The 15,203-nt window shown below is 54.6% G+C and overlaps 1 protein-coding gene across 1 annotated transcript in view; it reads right to left on the bottom strand.

Annotated features, from left to right (window-relative positions):
* PDGFRB (platelet-derived growth factor receptor, beta polypeptide) overlaps positions 1 to 12,631 on the bottom strand; it is a 15,005-nt gene extending 2,374 nt beyond the window's left edge. Inside the window, exons 1-17 of the mRNA XM_010295892.1 lie at positions 12,583 to 12,631; positions 10,756 to 11,052; positions 10,038 to 10,307; positions 9,624 to 9,751; positions 9,112 to 9,286; positions 8,332 to 8,524; positions 8,011 to 8,126; positions 7,354 to 7,480; positions 6,994 to 7,205; positions 6,144 to 6,238; positions 5,733 to 5,865; positions 5,206 to 5,310; positions 4,986 to 5,096; positions 4,453 to 4,606; positions 2,893 to 3,059; positions 2,512 to 2,630; positions 1,180 to 1,302 (exon numbers count right to left, since the gene is read on the bottom strand). Of these exons, the coding sequence (XP_010294194.1) occupies positions 1,180 to 1,302; positions 2,512 to 2,630; positions 2,893 to 3,059; positions 4,453 to 4,606; positions 4,986 to 5,096; positions 5,206 to 5,310; positions 5,733 to 5,865; positions 6,144 to 6,238; positions 6,994 to 7,205; positions 7,354 to 7,480; positions 8,011 to 8,126; positions 8,332 to 8,524; positions 9,112 to 9,286; positions 9,624 to 9,751; positions 10,038 to 10,307; positions 10,756 to 11,052; positions 12,583 to 12,631 (2,574 nt within the window). The remainder of the gene's footprint in view (positions 1 to 1,179; positions 1,303 to 2,511; positions 2,631 to 2,892; positions 3,060 to 4,452; positions 4,607 to 4,985; positions 5,097 to 5,205; positions 5,311 to 5,732; positions 5,866 to 6,143; positions 6,239 to 6,993; positions 7,206 to 7,353; positions 7,481 to 8,010; positions 8,127 to 8,331; positions 8,525 to 9,111; positions 9,287 to 9,623; positions 9,752 to 10,037; positions 10,308 to 10,755; positions 11,053 to 12,582) is intronic.
* Between the last annotated feature and the right edge of the window lie 2,572 nt (positions 12,632 to 15,203).

The raw sequence follows: 15,203 nt of genomic DNA on the forward strand, positions 1-15,203 counted from the left end.
CACTGTCATGGTGTGCTTTCTCTGTTCCCTAGTTCTTGGGGAGTCCACTGACTTGCACAATGTGACCACAGCACTCCTGAAGGGAGTCCAGGCCTATCTGGACTTTGGAAACCAGAGACCAGGCTGGAGAGGGCTATGGAATGACCAGAAAAGAGCCGAAGGACACATCCAGCTTTTTCCTGCTCTTACTCAGAGTGATACATGAAGAACAGCCTCACTTGACCAGCTTGTATGCAGCACTGGCTGTGCTGTTCCTGGAATTCGCTTGCACAATGAATACCAAAATAATCTCCAGGAAGGACTGCAAAGGGGCCCAGTTTCATTTCCCATTTTGGAAGGAAAAGCAGCTATGCCAAGGCTGGACTGCAAAACCCCAAACCCCTCTGCAGGGAGGGTCTCCCTACTCAGGCATTGAGTGCCTGTCTGCCATCCCATGCAAGTGGAAGAAAGCACAAGAGAAGTTAAGTGGTTCATAGAGTAGATAAAGATTGGGATTTGAGGGGCCTGGCTCCACTCTCAGCTCCCCCAGCCACAGTTTCTCTGGGAATTACATGGCCTGCTTTGCTTGGGGTTGCATGTTCCCAAATGCACCAAGGCTGGAGTGGACATGCTGTTGTTAGAGTTGCAGGGGAGGTTCTGGGGAAGCTCAATTACACCCTCATCCTCTCCTGCCTCGAAAGATTGGAGACGTCTTTCTGGAAAGTAGCTGCTCGCAGGAAAACACTTCCTCTTGCCCTGTGGTTAGAGCAGAAGTCTGTGAATCTCTTCCCAGAGTGGCCAGTGCCTCACTGCAGCACTGTCAAGCTGCCTGACATTGCACTCCTCCTGCCTGCAGCTCAGGATCAGACCCAGTGCTGTGCAGGGAAGGGATGCAGCACTGCTGCCAGTGATGGGCTGTACAGGGGACAATCCTTAGTTTTGCTGCTGCTGCTGCCCAGATTCTTCTGTAAGAGCCTGGAGATACGGGCATGCAATTCTGCTACTCCACAGCGCACAGAGCACATCAGGTGCAGGATGGTTGGCCATTGACACAATCTCTTAGGACTTCTGCCCTGTCACCACCCCTGGGTACAACGATGGACAGGTAACTCATGGGGAGAGCATGCAGGGGGTGCCAGGCCTAAAGCCCCAGCAAGAAGGGGCTTGCACGGTTCCTCACGCTGCCTCAAAGGTACTCACGCTGCCTTTGGAGATATAGTTCGAATCCCTCATGATGTCCCTTGCCAGGCCAAAGTCGCAGATCTTCACCAACTTCCCCTCACAGATGAGGACATTCCTGGCAGCCAGGTCACGATGCACACACTGTAGGGGGGAGGCAGGGCACTGTCACTGCGAGGGGCCCCCAGACAGCCAAGGAAGCAGCCCAGCTCCAGCAATAACCCATTTCTGGGGCTGCAGGAGTCACCTCACATCATTTGAGGCATCTTCTTCACCTCTAGGGACAGCCATGGCTCAAAGCCACTAGCAAAGATACCAAATTTTCGCTGCCCGTCTGGACTGCTACCCCTGTGACAGCAACAGGCATACAAATCTGGGAAGGGCAATTTGAACAACCCAGCAAAGAAGGGATTGCCAGGCCCTGACCGAGCAAGGGGGCTGGTAGGCTGGCAAGGAGGGGCTGTCTCCATCTCTGTTTGGACAATCCAACCCAGCAGTCTGAAGACATCAGAGTTACTCCAGCCTAGCTTGTGCCTCCTGGTTTGCCAGCATGTTGGATGTTTTCCATATGAACAGCCCCAAGGTTTGCTCAAGACCCTGCCAGACACTACTAGTGAACACGGTGATATTACGCCACTATAAAGCGTGACTGTGAAAGCGTGACTGTGGGAAGCTGTGAGCTCCTCTTCTGTGCTCCATGGGGGAGCACTGACCACGCACTTTTGCAGATCACACTGTCTGGCTGGAGGCAGAGAGCCAGGAATTTCTCTCCACACGTCACTGATGCCGTCCCTACCCCTTCTCTTAGCCCTGCCCTGTGTGATGTCTCACACGGTCCAACTATGTTACTGCCTGCCTTGGGCTAAGCCAGACCTTAGGAAATTCCAGAAGCCTAGTCCTCTGTGGTGGCTTAATTTCCACTAAACAGGCACTTCTGATGAGGCCTGGGGGCTCCTAGCATGTGGTGCAATAAGGGTGTCTGTGGGGAGTAGTAGCTCTGCTGCAGAGTGCCTTGTGCTTTAGCATGGCGAGGCTATCACTGTTTGGTCATCCTGGTAAATAGGGATGATACAACAGCTGTGCTGCACATGGCTTGGGAGGAGCTCAGAGTCAGGGAATTTGAGGTCTTGATCCAAACCAGGGTTAGCTGTCACATGCAAATATAGTCATGCTGATCCCCAGAGCTGTGTTTCCAAAGAGAAGTGGTCAGCAGCTCTTCAATTGCATGGCCACTTCTCCCACAAGGAGGTTGGCATGGACAGATGGACACTGAGCAGAAGCTGACCACTGGACATGGCACAGCATTGTTGGCCTCCGCTGCTGCAGGTGCCATGGGCCAGCTGGCATACGTACGTTTTTGGAAGCCAGGAACTCCATCCCATTGGCCACCTGGAAGCTGAAGCCCACCAAGTCCATGTAGCTGAGGAGCGGAGACTCGTTTATCAGTGTCACCCGGTCTGTTCTTTCAGGAGCTGGAGGACAAGCAGAGATGGATGTTGGCATTATTCAGCACACTCGTGGGCTGCCCACCATTGGAAGGACCCACTGGGGATCACTCTCCCTCCAGCAACAAAGGGACAGAGCTGGGACCTCCCATCACAAGGGCATCTGCCACCACTGCTGGACTCATCCCAAAGGTGACCTTTGCAATATGAACCATCCGTCTTTGCAGGCAAAGTCATCCAGCACCCAAAGTGCAAGCACTTCTCCCTCCCGCTGTGGCTGAGCTGTTACCTGACGGGGAATAGCTGTCCAGCTCATATGGGGTGCCATAGTTAGAGGACTCAATGTCAGCGTACTTGACTTCACCCTTCATGTCAGACATGGGCACATAATCCAGGGAGTCATCCTTGCTCATGTCCATGTAGCCCCCGTCGCTCTCAACAGACAAGGAGAGATGACTGTGGGGGAAGAAAAGAGGCTGTTTGTCCTCCAAAGAGGAGAGGAGGAGATGCAGGGGATGGGGGCAATGATTTGTGGGATGCAATTCCTGAACCCTCAGCCCCAGCACTACAATTTCCCACACAACAGGGAAAGACGCCCTGCATCATGCATGCAGAGAAGTGCAAATGGCACTGGTGACCTCCTTCCACCACCTAACAGCTCAGATGTCCTCAGGACTAGCTTTAAACAGCCCTGCCATATTCCCCTGCAGGTGTCCTTGCTCACAGGCTGAAACTTCTCATGCTCACCTTGCCTGGCAGGGCACAGGCTTGACTCAGCACACGAGCTCAGCACTGGGGAGGGCAGGAAGGGGAGCCAGGGCTGCACAGCTCCACAGGCACACGCGAGGCAGGAAAGCATGAGACCCAGGCCAGAGCGGGCAGGCAAAACCCTCCACCTTGGCCATGCATGTTCACAGGCTGGCCAGGACTGGCCTGGAGAAGGCTAAACTGAGCAGGCGGGACACAACCCTCTGTCCACAGTTAGACCTTCCCAGTCTGGATCAGAAAACATCCGCACCCTTGAGCACTTCTCCCTTGAGTGAGCACCAACTGCATCTGGGAAGCAGCATCCTGAGGCCTTCCATGTGCCAGTGCTGGGCAAGGGAAACCTGCTGCATGGCCAGAGCTGTGCGGCGCATGTCCACAGGCTTGGGAGATTGCGCTTAGTGCTTAGGAGGATCTCAGCTGCCTTCAAGCAGGAAGCACAGGGGCAACTGTGCTGATGTCCTAACACTGCTCTATTTTACTATCGTTTTGGCGTGCTGGAAGGAAATGCTGCTTTCTAACTTCCCGTGGGATCGTTTCTCTGCACTGATGTGCCTGCATCCCTTGCAGCTGGCAACCAGATGAAGGACCATTTCCCTTTCCTTGTAGCACCTCTTGTGCAACTGCACTCCTTCCAGAACTTCTCCCTTAGACTTGGTAGCAATGCGACTTGCCCTGAAAATGCAGAGCTGAGGTCTCCAAGGGTTAAGACATGCTGGGAAACCCTTTGTCTCTGTACTCAATGCATAGCTATGGTTATGCCAATAAAGTTAACGATGCCAGGCAGTATTCCCAACTGGCATGGAGCAGCCAGTGTGTGTGCTAGCAAACAGCCTCCAGGACAGACAGATTGCCTCCGCTAACTCCCCATCTGCCAGGAGCTGTTTGGAGGTGGCTGGTTGGCACATGGGCTGGTCTCACAAGGTAACAGAGCAGCCAGCTGTGTCCCAGTGCTGGGCCAATGTTTATTTTATGGGTCTGGAGGAAATGTAGGTATCCTTCCTGGCAGCACCAGCTTCCCTCGTTGACATGGGCTAGGATGGGGTAGGCACCAGGGAGGAGGAGGGTGCTGCTTTCCAGGTACCTCTGCACATGGTCCTCCTTGGCGGTGTTCCCATACACCTCTGCCTCTCGCCGGGCCTTCTCGCTGTAGGACTGCAGAAAGGTGTGCTTGTTGCGGTGCAGGTAGTCCACCAGGTCCCCATAGCGGCAGTACTCGGTGATGATATAGATGGGCCCTGGTGGGAGAGAGCACCCGTGACAGCCCTGCCTCAGCCCTGCTTGCTCCCCAGGGCGGCAAATTTCATCCCACAGGGACATTACCAGATTGCAGGATGTCTAGGCAGGGCTTGGGGGAAAAGCCACCTTTCTGGTACTGAGCTTTTTTGGAATTTGACGTTTGTATTTGGGGAGGGAGGTGGGGTTAACAGAAATATGCCTCCTCAGTTTCAATCAGGTTGGAAAGAAAGGCTTTCAGAGCCCCACAAGGCTTTCCTAGGGGAAAGATGAATCCTTCTGAACCAGAAAACAGGAATTAATCTTTCTGAGGACAGTTCTCCCGCTCAGCACAGCCCAGGGCAGCAGGGAGATGAGACAAGGTGCCTGGGGCTCAGCTACCTCCTTTGGTGCAGGCTCCCAGCAAGTTGACAATGTTGAGGTGAGGTCCCAGGTGGCTCATGATCTTCAGCTCCGACATGAGGGCTTGCTTCTCGCTGCTCCGGGCAGTGGCTGTTGGACAGAGCTAGTGTGAACGCCAGGGCAAGGAGGGCAGTGCATGGGCACTGTTTGGCTTTGCGGTTTTTGGATGGGGGAAAGGGACGGTGTGGGAACAACTCACACTTGAGCATTTTGACTGCCACTTTCATGGTGGACTGCGAATGGCTCAGGCCATGGGCTGTTGCCTCCACCACACGTCCAAAGGCACCGGAGCCAAGAGTACGTCCTGCAAAGAAACATCGAGGAGACAAAGTTGGCGATGGTCCTTGAGGAGAAGTGAGGAGAGGAGCTTGGAAAAGACAAGTCCCCTGTCTGAAACCACACCAGCCTTGCTGCTGTCATCCTGGTGGGCATGGAGAAAGTTGTGAGCTATGATGTTTGGGGTTGGGGCTGGTTTCCATCTGGCTGGGAAGGGAAGGAGCTGCCAGCTGCAAGAAAGGATAGCCAGGAATAACCCAGTGCTTCATGCCAAAGGGAGCAGCTGGCCTCCACCGTGGTCCCAGATGGTCCCCCTGTCCCAGGACCACATCGTATGTCCAGGGATCTCTGTGCCTTTTCTGGCTTGGTCTCTTTTGGACATCTCAAACCTATTATCCCCAGACAGCCAGGACCCCAGGGAACTATCAGTGGGACCTGCAGAGCCTTTACCTAACACCAGCTTGTCCCTGGGCACCTCCCAGCTGGAGTCGTAAGGGAGCTGCATGGGATCCACGTAGATATACTCGTGCCCATCGGAGCTGACTGACTCAATCACCTTCCAGCGGATTTCATAACGAGGTTTCTGGAAAGGGGAGCAAAGGGAAAAGAGAAACCTGAGAGGCTGAGCATCAGAGAGGACATGGGGGGTGTGGATGAGCTTTGTTAGGGAGTCTTTGGTCCCTGCAGCCGTTGCCTCGTTCCCCGTCTAGCCTGCAGATGCCAGGGGCATGCAGAGACTGATGGAGGCACGGATGGGACGTTGTCAAGCCCATGCCAGCAGGAGGTCACAGCTTTGCTCTTCCCAACCATCCTAACACAGGGGTACCACTGTGGTGGCCTGGGAACACTCTCTTCTTTTACCTTCTGCCACAGGACAATCAGGATGATCAGGGAGATGACAGTGAGGACCAGCAAGGCCAGGATGACAGAGATGATGACCACCTTGAACGGCAAGGCTACAACAATAACAAGGACAGCAGTCAGACTCCTCCACCTCTGCATGGGCTGAGTACCCTGGGGAAAGAAGGGGACAGAAGCGCAGAAGCCCTGCACCCTTCCCTCCTCTAGCCACTGTCCCCCTCCTGCTACGTGCCTCCCCTCCGAGACACTGACCCTGAGCTCTCTGGGTGGGGGCAGTCCCTGTCCTCTCCTCCTGGGCAGACTCGCCCAGCACTTGCAGGGCCAGCAGCCCAGGGGTAATGGGATGATGGGTTGTTACAACCTGGTGAAGGCCTTGATGCCTTGGGAGTGGTTTGACCATGGGAGGTGCAAGGAGCTAGAGGGGCTGGTTTGCTTGGAGGAGATCTGACAGCTCCGGGCCTGGACTTAGACCATCCTTCCTCATATTTGGGATGTTCAGCGCATGGATGTTCAAGTCCGTGGCACCATCTAGTGACCCACGGGCTAATAACAAGACACTGGGGACCTGCTCAGGCACTGTCATGTTGCCTCCCTGGAGGGATGACTCTGCCAGAGGTGAGAATAGGATGACCATGGCCAGTGGACAAAAGGGCTCCAGACTCCTCCTGGATCAGCCTTTTCTGTTCAACCCAAAGGAGGCTTTGTTTTGGGCAGAAATACCCAGGTTTCCTGCCTCCAAGGAGTGCAGTCATCAGAGAACTGTCCTGGCTCCCAGCACCTCCAGGCTGGAGACATGGAGAGAAAAGTCTAGCTCCCCACCACTGGCTCAAACACTTCCCTCAGCGCGTACCGTGTGGGACCAGAGTGATGTCCTGGGAGTTGGTGCCCAGGAAGTTTTGCACGGTGCATCTCAGGAGCAGGGGCTCATCTACTCTGTGCAGCTGCAGGGTGCTGTTCACACGGTACACCTGCAGCTCTGCGTGGTATGTGGCGTTGGTCTGCAGACCGATCTCTGCAGACTCATTCCCCAACAGCCGGGTGGGCTGCCCCTTGGTGCTGCACCTGGTCCAGGGGAGGATAAAGGCACCTGAGAAGCAGTTGGGACCATGCGCCACCATGGGATGCCAGCAGAATACAATAAAATAATAGTCTATTATTCTAATAAATGCGAGAGTCCAGCCATTCCCATGGGCTCCATCATTCCACTTACCATTTGATGTCGCTACAAGTAGACCAGCTGATCTCTGGCTGGGGCATACCTTCAGCAGAGCATGTTACTGTCTGCTCCCCACTGCTGGCACTGCTGTTCTCCTTGAGATCCACCACTTTGGCTGGCACTGAAACCAAGAGAGAGTGATGGGAGTTAATCCTCCTTTCTGACTGCAGGATGGAAGAGGAACGTGATTCCACTGTACCCCTAACATGGCCTGGGGGTGAGGAGACACTCATCACATCAATCGTGTTTTATTTTCGAAAGCTAACAGCAAAAAGAGAAAGGTCTGAGGGGGTTATGGTGGAGACCTGCCCCCATCTAGCTTGCTTGGAGAACACAGGTGAGCACAGGGAAAAGTCCTGGACATCAGAGTTGTGCAATCATCTCTGCATCTACTACCTTGGGCCAGGTCATGAAGGCCAAGCTACTGGTATCTTCACTGTCTCCCCGTCCCCTTTGCTCTGAGACCAAGTGTGAGATATTTCAAATAAGCATGTTTCTTGCTTGAATGCTCTTCCTTTAACCAAAACCACTCTGGAGCTGTAGTCAGAGGAGTTGAGGGCTTCAGCCTGAGGGTCCTGCGGCAAAGGATGGACCCATCCCCTGAGACTGTCCCCACACTCCTCAGCCCCATGTCTGCATGCCCATCCTCACCATTTATCTGCAGATGGAAGGACAGCTCCTGCTCATCATCCTCATTGGAAGCCCGGATGGTGTAAAATCCTCCTTCTTCCTGCTTCACCCGCACCAGCACCAGAGCCGTCTGGTACCTGGAGGAGACACAGTCCCAGAGAAATTGGTGTGGGAAGGTACCTGGGGACTGACAATGATTAGAGGCAACGAGCTCCCATCCATCTGAGGCATGCTTCAGAAAGGAGAGGCATTCAACCACCAACCATGTTCAGCCAGCAATTTGGAGGTTGCTTTGTGAATTGTCCCCTCCCTGCACCCTGGTGAGGAATGATGGGCCCTCACCTGGTTTCTGACAGGTTCCTGCTGGTGATGGTGAACTCGCTGCTGCTCTCCATGGTCAATGTCTTGTTGTTCTTCATCCATACAATGTTCGGTTGCGGGTAGGCCTCCACCTCCACCTGGATGGTGTGGCTCTTGTGGACCTCGGCGTACACCGTGCTGGGCAGGTAGGTGTGGAAGCGCACAAAGCCATGCTCTGAGAGGGGGCAGGAGGGATAGGGGGGTCAGAGCGAGACACAACCCCCCTCTCCAGTCCTGTGGACAAACATGGATCTGGAACAAAACACTCTGAACACCCAGAAGTGCTGGGGAAACTCTAGATCCATCCCTCAAGGCTTCAGGCTGGTGTCCGAGGGGAGTGTAGGTGCAGAGCTACACTGGAGCAGAGGAGCTCATGGGGTAGGCAGCATGTGGGGAGAAGGATGTTATCTTGTGAAGATGCAGCAGGGTCCCTCAAATTACATGAAAGAAGGACAGAAGCAGATGGGAGGTGACCATATGACCTCACATCACACTGCACAGTGCAGAAGAGCTCTTACCCATACCCTCAAGTGTCTTAAAAGGTCACAAAACCCATGGTGGGAGATTTGGGATGTTTTGAAGCCAAGAAGTGGGCAGGGGTGACATGGGGTGAGTGTTGGCTTCTTGCCATGGTTATTTAGGGCAGAGGCGGGGAGGGGAGAGAGCTGGAGGCTGTGCAGAGAGAAGAGGGTGTCACTCTGGGGCATCCTGCCTGGACACCCATGTGGTTTGCTGGCTTTGGGTGCACGGGCAGCCACGCACCGATCACATGGACTGTGATGTCTTTCCGGTCCGTTTTCTCATGGTAGCCCTCAGAGACGTTGCAGACGTAGGTCCCACTGTCCTCTATCTCTGCATTCTGGATGATGAGGATGGAGCGGATCTCGTGGGTGGATCCAGGCAGGAAGTCGGTCACTGGCTCCACAGCCTTCCCTGCCTGCACAACGGGGTTGGAGAAGTCAAGAGCATGTTCTGCCATTAGAGTTACAAAGCCAGGCTCACAGGGAGGGAGGAGGAGCGGGTAGAGGACTCCAGTCTGGCTGCCACAGGGACAAGGAACATGCACCAGTCAGAGGGCACTGAGACAGACAGCCTTAATCCAAGGATCTCCCCCATCAAGCCTCCCTGTGTGGCAGCAGCAGCACCCCACAGCCTCTGCCATGGTGTGAAGCATTCTGTGAAGCTTCACCTAGGATATTGATGAGTGATTGCCATGGGACATCTGGGAGAAGGCTGGAGCTGCTGCCCGGAGCCTGTGGGGCTGGAGCACTCACTTGCTTGCGGGGATAATCCCAATTGAAGTTGACGAGCTCATTGCCGCTCACAGTACACATCAGGGTAACGTTTTCTCCCTGACGCACTATGGTCTGCACTGCGCTGATGGAGACGTTCACAGATGAGACTGTGGGAAAGGTAAAAGAAAGGAATGAATAATGAAGGAAGGGATGAGTGGGCACCCAGTCTATTTATCCTGGGTGGATTGGTCCACTGGAAATTCTCCTCCTTGAGGGATGTAGCTGACACTTGGGCAGAACCCATTCTCTAATGGAGACAGGACTAAATCCAGCCTCCAAATTGATCAGGGGCATGGCTAAAGAGACAAGGGAAGAGCTTTGCTGTCCCCTGCCATTGGGCTGAAGGAACAGCCACAGCAGGTGCACAGGCATGCTAAGACAATGACATCTCACCCTGGATCCTGTAGATGTAGAAGGTGTCTGAATCCACCTCCTGGTCATCCACGATTGTCCGGCAGAAATAGGTCTTATCCTCAAAGAAGCCTTTGAATCCATGTTGTGGGTCATAAGCAGCTGGGATGGGGTTCTCCACCTTCTTCTCATAGAGGGTCACTTGCATCTGTGGGTCGGTCACGCGGCATGGGATGACGGCCTCTGTGTAGCCCGTGATGAAAATGAAGAGCTCTTCGGAGGTGATTGTGGGGAGGAAGACTAGGGAGGGATCTGTGGGAGAGAAGGAACACTGGTTACAGAAAGCTACTTCAAGCTGAACCAGGGCTGCTCTGTGCACCTCCAGGACTGCATCAACACAGGGCTCTTTCTCCAGACTGGTGGGATGCTTCTTCCCTTACTCCCCATGGCAAAGTAGAGCGGCCATGTTGTGGGCTTGCCAAACTTCTCCTGGGAGGGTGAGAGAGAGCCAGATGCTGCTGCGTAGCATCATTGCCTCCCCCACCACTTGTCCCAATGCACCACACATGGGCGTCGCCCATGACCTGTCATACCAGAGACATGCCACAGCCAGATGACCTGCCATGAGGGCTCTCCTGCAATGGGATGAAGGATTTTGGGAGGCCAGGGTGCTTGGAGAGAGAATGATAATTCAAAGCCCTCTTTCTTCTGGTTGCTGAACCCTGTGGAAATGCAGAGACAAGGACATGCTCTTCCCTACCTGGAACGTAGATGTACAGGGCTTTCCTCTCCGCTGGCTCTGGAGCCTGGTCAGGGCTGTAGGTGCATGCGTACTCCCCGGTGTGACGGCCTGTCACATTGCTGAGGGTGAGATTGCTGACGAAGACACCATCCCTGTGCTCCAGTGAGGCGGCAAGGGGCTGACCTTCCCGTTCCCAGACCAGGGCGCCATCCCCATAGCACAAGAGGGAGAAGGTGCTGTGGAGGCCAAGGACAAGCTCAGTGTCTCCGGGTTCGATGTGCAGCCTGCTTCCCCCAGACGTTACCTCCAGCAGACCTAGGAGAGGAAGGAGATGAGACCAGATTGGATTCCTCTGAATTCCAAGGACAAGCATGCTGGAGCACAACGTCATGCCAGTGTATTTGGTTTATAGCGTCATATAGCGTCAGTCTTTACAACGAAAAACAACCTTCCTGGATTTGTTCTCCTTGGTGTAGCCACCACTGACAAACACATGCTTTCCTCAGAAATGTCCTGTCAACCTAGACATTGGTGGGTCACCCTTCATTCCCTGTACCTCCTGAAACCCTTACTGGAAGGAAATCCAGGACATCATGGGATTTAGCAATGTTCAAAGTTGCCCATGTTGTCTGTGGCAATGCTGGGTGGAGAACCCCCCATTTTATGCTTTAACTATGTCTGTCCCCGTCCAACCTTTCTGTAATGTAACTGCATCCTCAGTGCCACCCAGTGCTGCCCAGTGTCATTGGGTGGTGAGAGCAGAAGGCTGGCTTGGGACGGATTTGGGGCAGCTGTTGCAACTGTGGGTGTCAGCAGAGCTGTGCTGGGAGGCAGCCATGCTGTCATGCTGTTGCACCAGCCCAAGGGGCATCCTTGGTGAGGATGGGGCTGGAAATGGGGGTGACCTGGGCCTCCCCAACATGTTTGCTCACATTCTAGGCTTTTATGCATCCTGTGAGCTGGTCTAGATGGCCTGGAGAGCTGACAGTATAGATAATACTGCTGACCCCAGAATGAGCCTTTCTGTGTAAAGGCAGAAGTAGGTCTCAGATGCACCTTCAAAGTCTTGTAAGGGCCATGCACTTAGCAGGCAAGAGGGAGGGGAGGAGGTGAGGCAATTCCCTGCTCTGCTGGCAGCCTCTCCACAGGGACAGTGTCAGGCAGGACACAGACGGGGCTGAAACAATGTCAGTTTACAAGAAAGTGAAAAAGGAATGAAAGCAAAACCTTGCAGGAAATCCTTTGGAAGCAATAGAGCAGGCAAGGTCTTCCTGAATGGCTCCCTGTGTCTCTGCTGGCTTTCTTGCTTCACCCTTTGCCCAGATGTCCCAGTGGGGCTGGGACATGTGCTCCTCCCCAGTGTCCCCACGGGTGGGCAGCACAGCTGGGGACAGCCCCCGGGGACTCGCAGCAGTGCTGTAAACAGCCCAGATGCAGCTAGGTGCCCTGTTGCCTTGCTGTGGGGAGGTTATTGTATATATGGGGTCTGACCAAATCCTTCCTGCTGTGGGGGTGTCCATAATGTCCAGCTAATGTGGGTTCTCAGGTGTCTGCTAAGGGCTTGAGCGCACCTGGCAGTGCTGCCTCTGCGGAGGTGCCCTCCTTCCACCCAGCTGTGCATCAGCATGAAGCAGGTGGGGACTTTACATCCACCCCGCCACGGGCCACCATGAGCCCATGGACCCAAGTCATTAGGAGGGAAGGATGTGCCTGGGGCACGCTGTGCAGCCCCGCGCCTCCCCACACACTGCCCCTCTCCCCGCCTTGCCCTGGGGTGAGCATCCCAGGGCAGCATCCCTGCGCAGGGCCCAATCCTGCACACACCTCCCCAGCCACAGCACTCACCGGTGAGGACAAGGAGCCAGAGAGATGTCTTCAGAGAGGGGTGTGGCATGGCGGGCTCCGTGGCTCGGTGGCCGAATCCTGCCAAGAGCAAAGCGGGATGAGGACAGCACTGCCAGCAGCGGAGGGGTCCCTGGGCCACACTGGGCAGGGGCATCTCTGAGCCCCCACCCGAATCCCAGGCTCCCTTCTCCACCTCAGAAATGTCCCATCTCTCTCCTGTTTTCAGCCTTTCCCTCCCGGCGCAGTGGTTGGCTTCCCCTCATGCTGGATCTGCAGAAGGAGCTGTTTCTAAGGCATCTCCCGCTGGTAAACAGGGATTTTGCTGGAGGCTCCAGCAGTCGTGTCAACTCTTGCTCATCTCTGCTCGAAATGCCGGTCCCCCCGCTGCAGAGCCCTGCCTTTCTCCCTCCCTCTGCTCTACCGCTTGCCTTTTTTTCCTTTAGTTTGTGCTTCCCTCAGTCCCAGTGAGATAAAGCTTGCTAGAAAACAGATCCCCCTCCAACCCTCCCACATCTTCTGTTCCTTCCAATTAAATAAAACAAGCCCAAAGAAACCCCACAAAAAAAAGTTTCTTGTGTTTAACTTTTAAACATATATATTTTAAGGGAATATTTAAGAGGGCTTTTTTGTTTAAAATATCTTCTATTAACATTTCTCAAGAAATCTTTTCCAGAGAGCATTTTCAGCCCTCCCTGGTGCGAACCGAGAGCCTAGAAGAGACGAGGCCAGAGCTCCCTAAGAGCAGTGGGGTCTATCCCCCGTGTAATGGGGTGACAGGTAACCCTCCCCATGGCGCCTGCAGGGACAGGGATGAGTATTTCTGAAAAGCAAACGAAGAAGTTCACAAGGGGAAGAGTAAGGGGAAAGGCTTCCTCTGTGCTGGGACAAAGCTGGGGGGAAATGCGTTCAGTAGTCCTGAACTTGGGGACGCTCCTGCATGGAGCTAAACTTCATGGTTCAGCCACGCTGCAGTCTGGGGCTGAGCTCCTGTCCTGCAGCGAGGCCACCTCCCCTCTCCCAGCACAAGAGGCATTTTGAACCTGCTCCCAAGGCAGACCCCAAGGAGAAGCCTCCGTGATGCCGGCGCAGTGCTCTGGGGAGCTGCTCGCCAGGCACGAGGATGGCTAGTGGCAATCTGGACTTGCTGACCTGGCCCCAGGCACCATCTTTTACTGAGCAGCTCTGCTGCTTCTTGGCCCTGGAGTGGCCTCCTGGTCTGCTTGATGTTAAAGAGGAAATGTTTTTTAAATGACGTGCGCTTGTCAGATGTTTTTATTATTCTCTTGCTTTGGCTCAACAGAAGTCTGATCTACCAGCAAATCCTTCCAGGTCTCCAGCTTATTCAGCAGCTTCCCTCTCTCCCCTCCAGAAAACCCCTCCGTGACTCCTTCTCTCTTCTGCATTTGCCAGAGGAGATGAGAGCACTTATGGGGGAAGAGCTGCAAGTGGGTAGGATGAAAGGACCGAGGTGAAATTTGGGCTGTAAATGAATGTGACCTCACTGCACCCACCCTCAGAGAGGTGAACTGGGACCCTCTCCTTTCACCCCTTCCTGCCTGCATGCACAAGCCAGGCTGTGTTGACCACCACCCCCAAATATCTGCCTGCCAGCAGCTAAGGTCTTCCGCAAGCTCATGCCCAGCTTGTAGCTGCCTGTCCAGCTTCATGGCTGTCACTGCTAGTCCCGTTGCAGGCAAGATCTTGTCTTCTTCCACCCATACAGACAGGTCCCTTGCTCCACCAGTGGTCTCTACAGGATCCCTGATGGGGCAAACCTCTGCTCTGCCGGAGCCGGGGAGCAGGACGCGGGTGCACGCTGGTGCTGGGCTAGCATGGGCGTTGCTTCAGCGAGCAGGGAGAGCCCTGCAGCCTCCGCCCGCCGCCTCTGGCTGCCTCCCCTGTGTTCATAGCTGGTTTTAATAAAGCTGCTGGTTTTGCAAAAAGGCATTTCTCTTGGAGATGCTTCCCAAGCAGAGTGGGAGGGTGGCAATGTCTCGCAAGGAGTGATGACCTCTCCCTTGTTTGTCTGCTCTGGCCAGGGCGAGAGGCACGCTCGGAGATGCTGAGCTCTGCCCATCCTGCAGGATGCAAGCAGATCCCGGCTAGCAGAAAGACAGTCTTTTCTCTCCTTGTCACGGGGACATGTGTGCTTGCACATGTGGGTGCACACAGGCATTTCATAAGGGATGCAAATGCACCCAGCTCACCGCCAGCCTTGAGAGCACTTCTTGTTTCCCTCCTCAGTCTCAGCTTTTGTTCTCAGCAAGAGCGGTAAGATGCACCCTATGAGTGCCAGACAAGGAGGAGTTGAGGTGGGTGCAGCCCCACTGAGTGATCCAAAAGCAGGTGCCCAGACCCACCCAGAGGCCCAAACGACAGGCACCTACACAATGCTCAGCTGTCTTGGATTGTCTCCTCCCAGCCCTTTGGGTTAGCAGGGTGCCACGGGCTCCTCAGACTCCTCTGTCCTTCCCACAGCCCAGGACTTGAGCATTTTCAAGCCATGGGACCATTTGCCTCCACCCACCCTGGCACATGCCTGGAGGCCAGCGAGGTTGTGCAGCAATGCCACGTCCAGTGCCCTTCGCTCAGCCCTGCAGCTCCACGGCAGCCTCTCATCT

Source organism: Phaethon lepturus, unplaced genomic scaffold (assembly GCF_000687285.1).
Source record: "Phaethon lepturus isolate BGI_N335 unplaced genomic scaffold, ASM68728v1 scaffold20751, whole genome shotgun sequence".
Lineage (NCBI taxonomy): Eukaryota > Metazoa > Chordata > Aves > Phaethontiformes > Phaethontidae > Phaethon > Phaethon lepturus.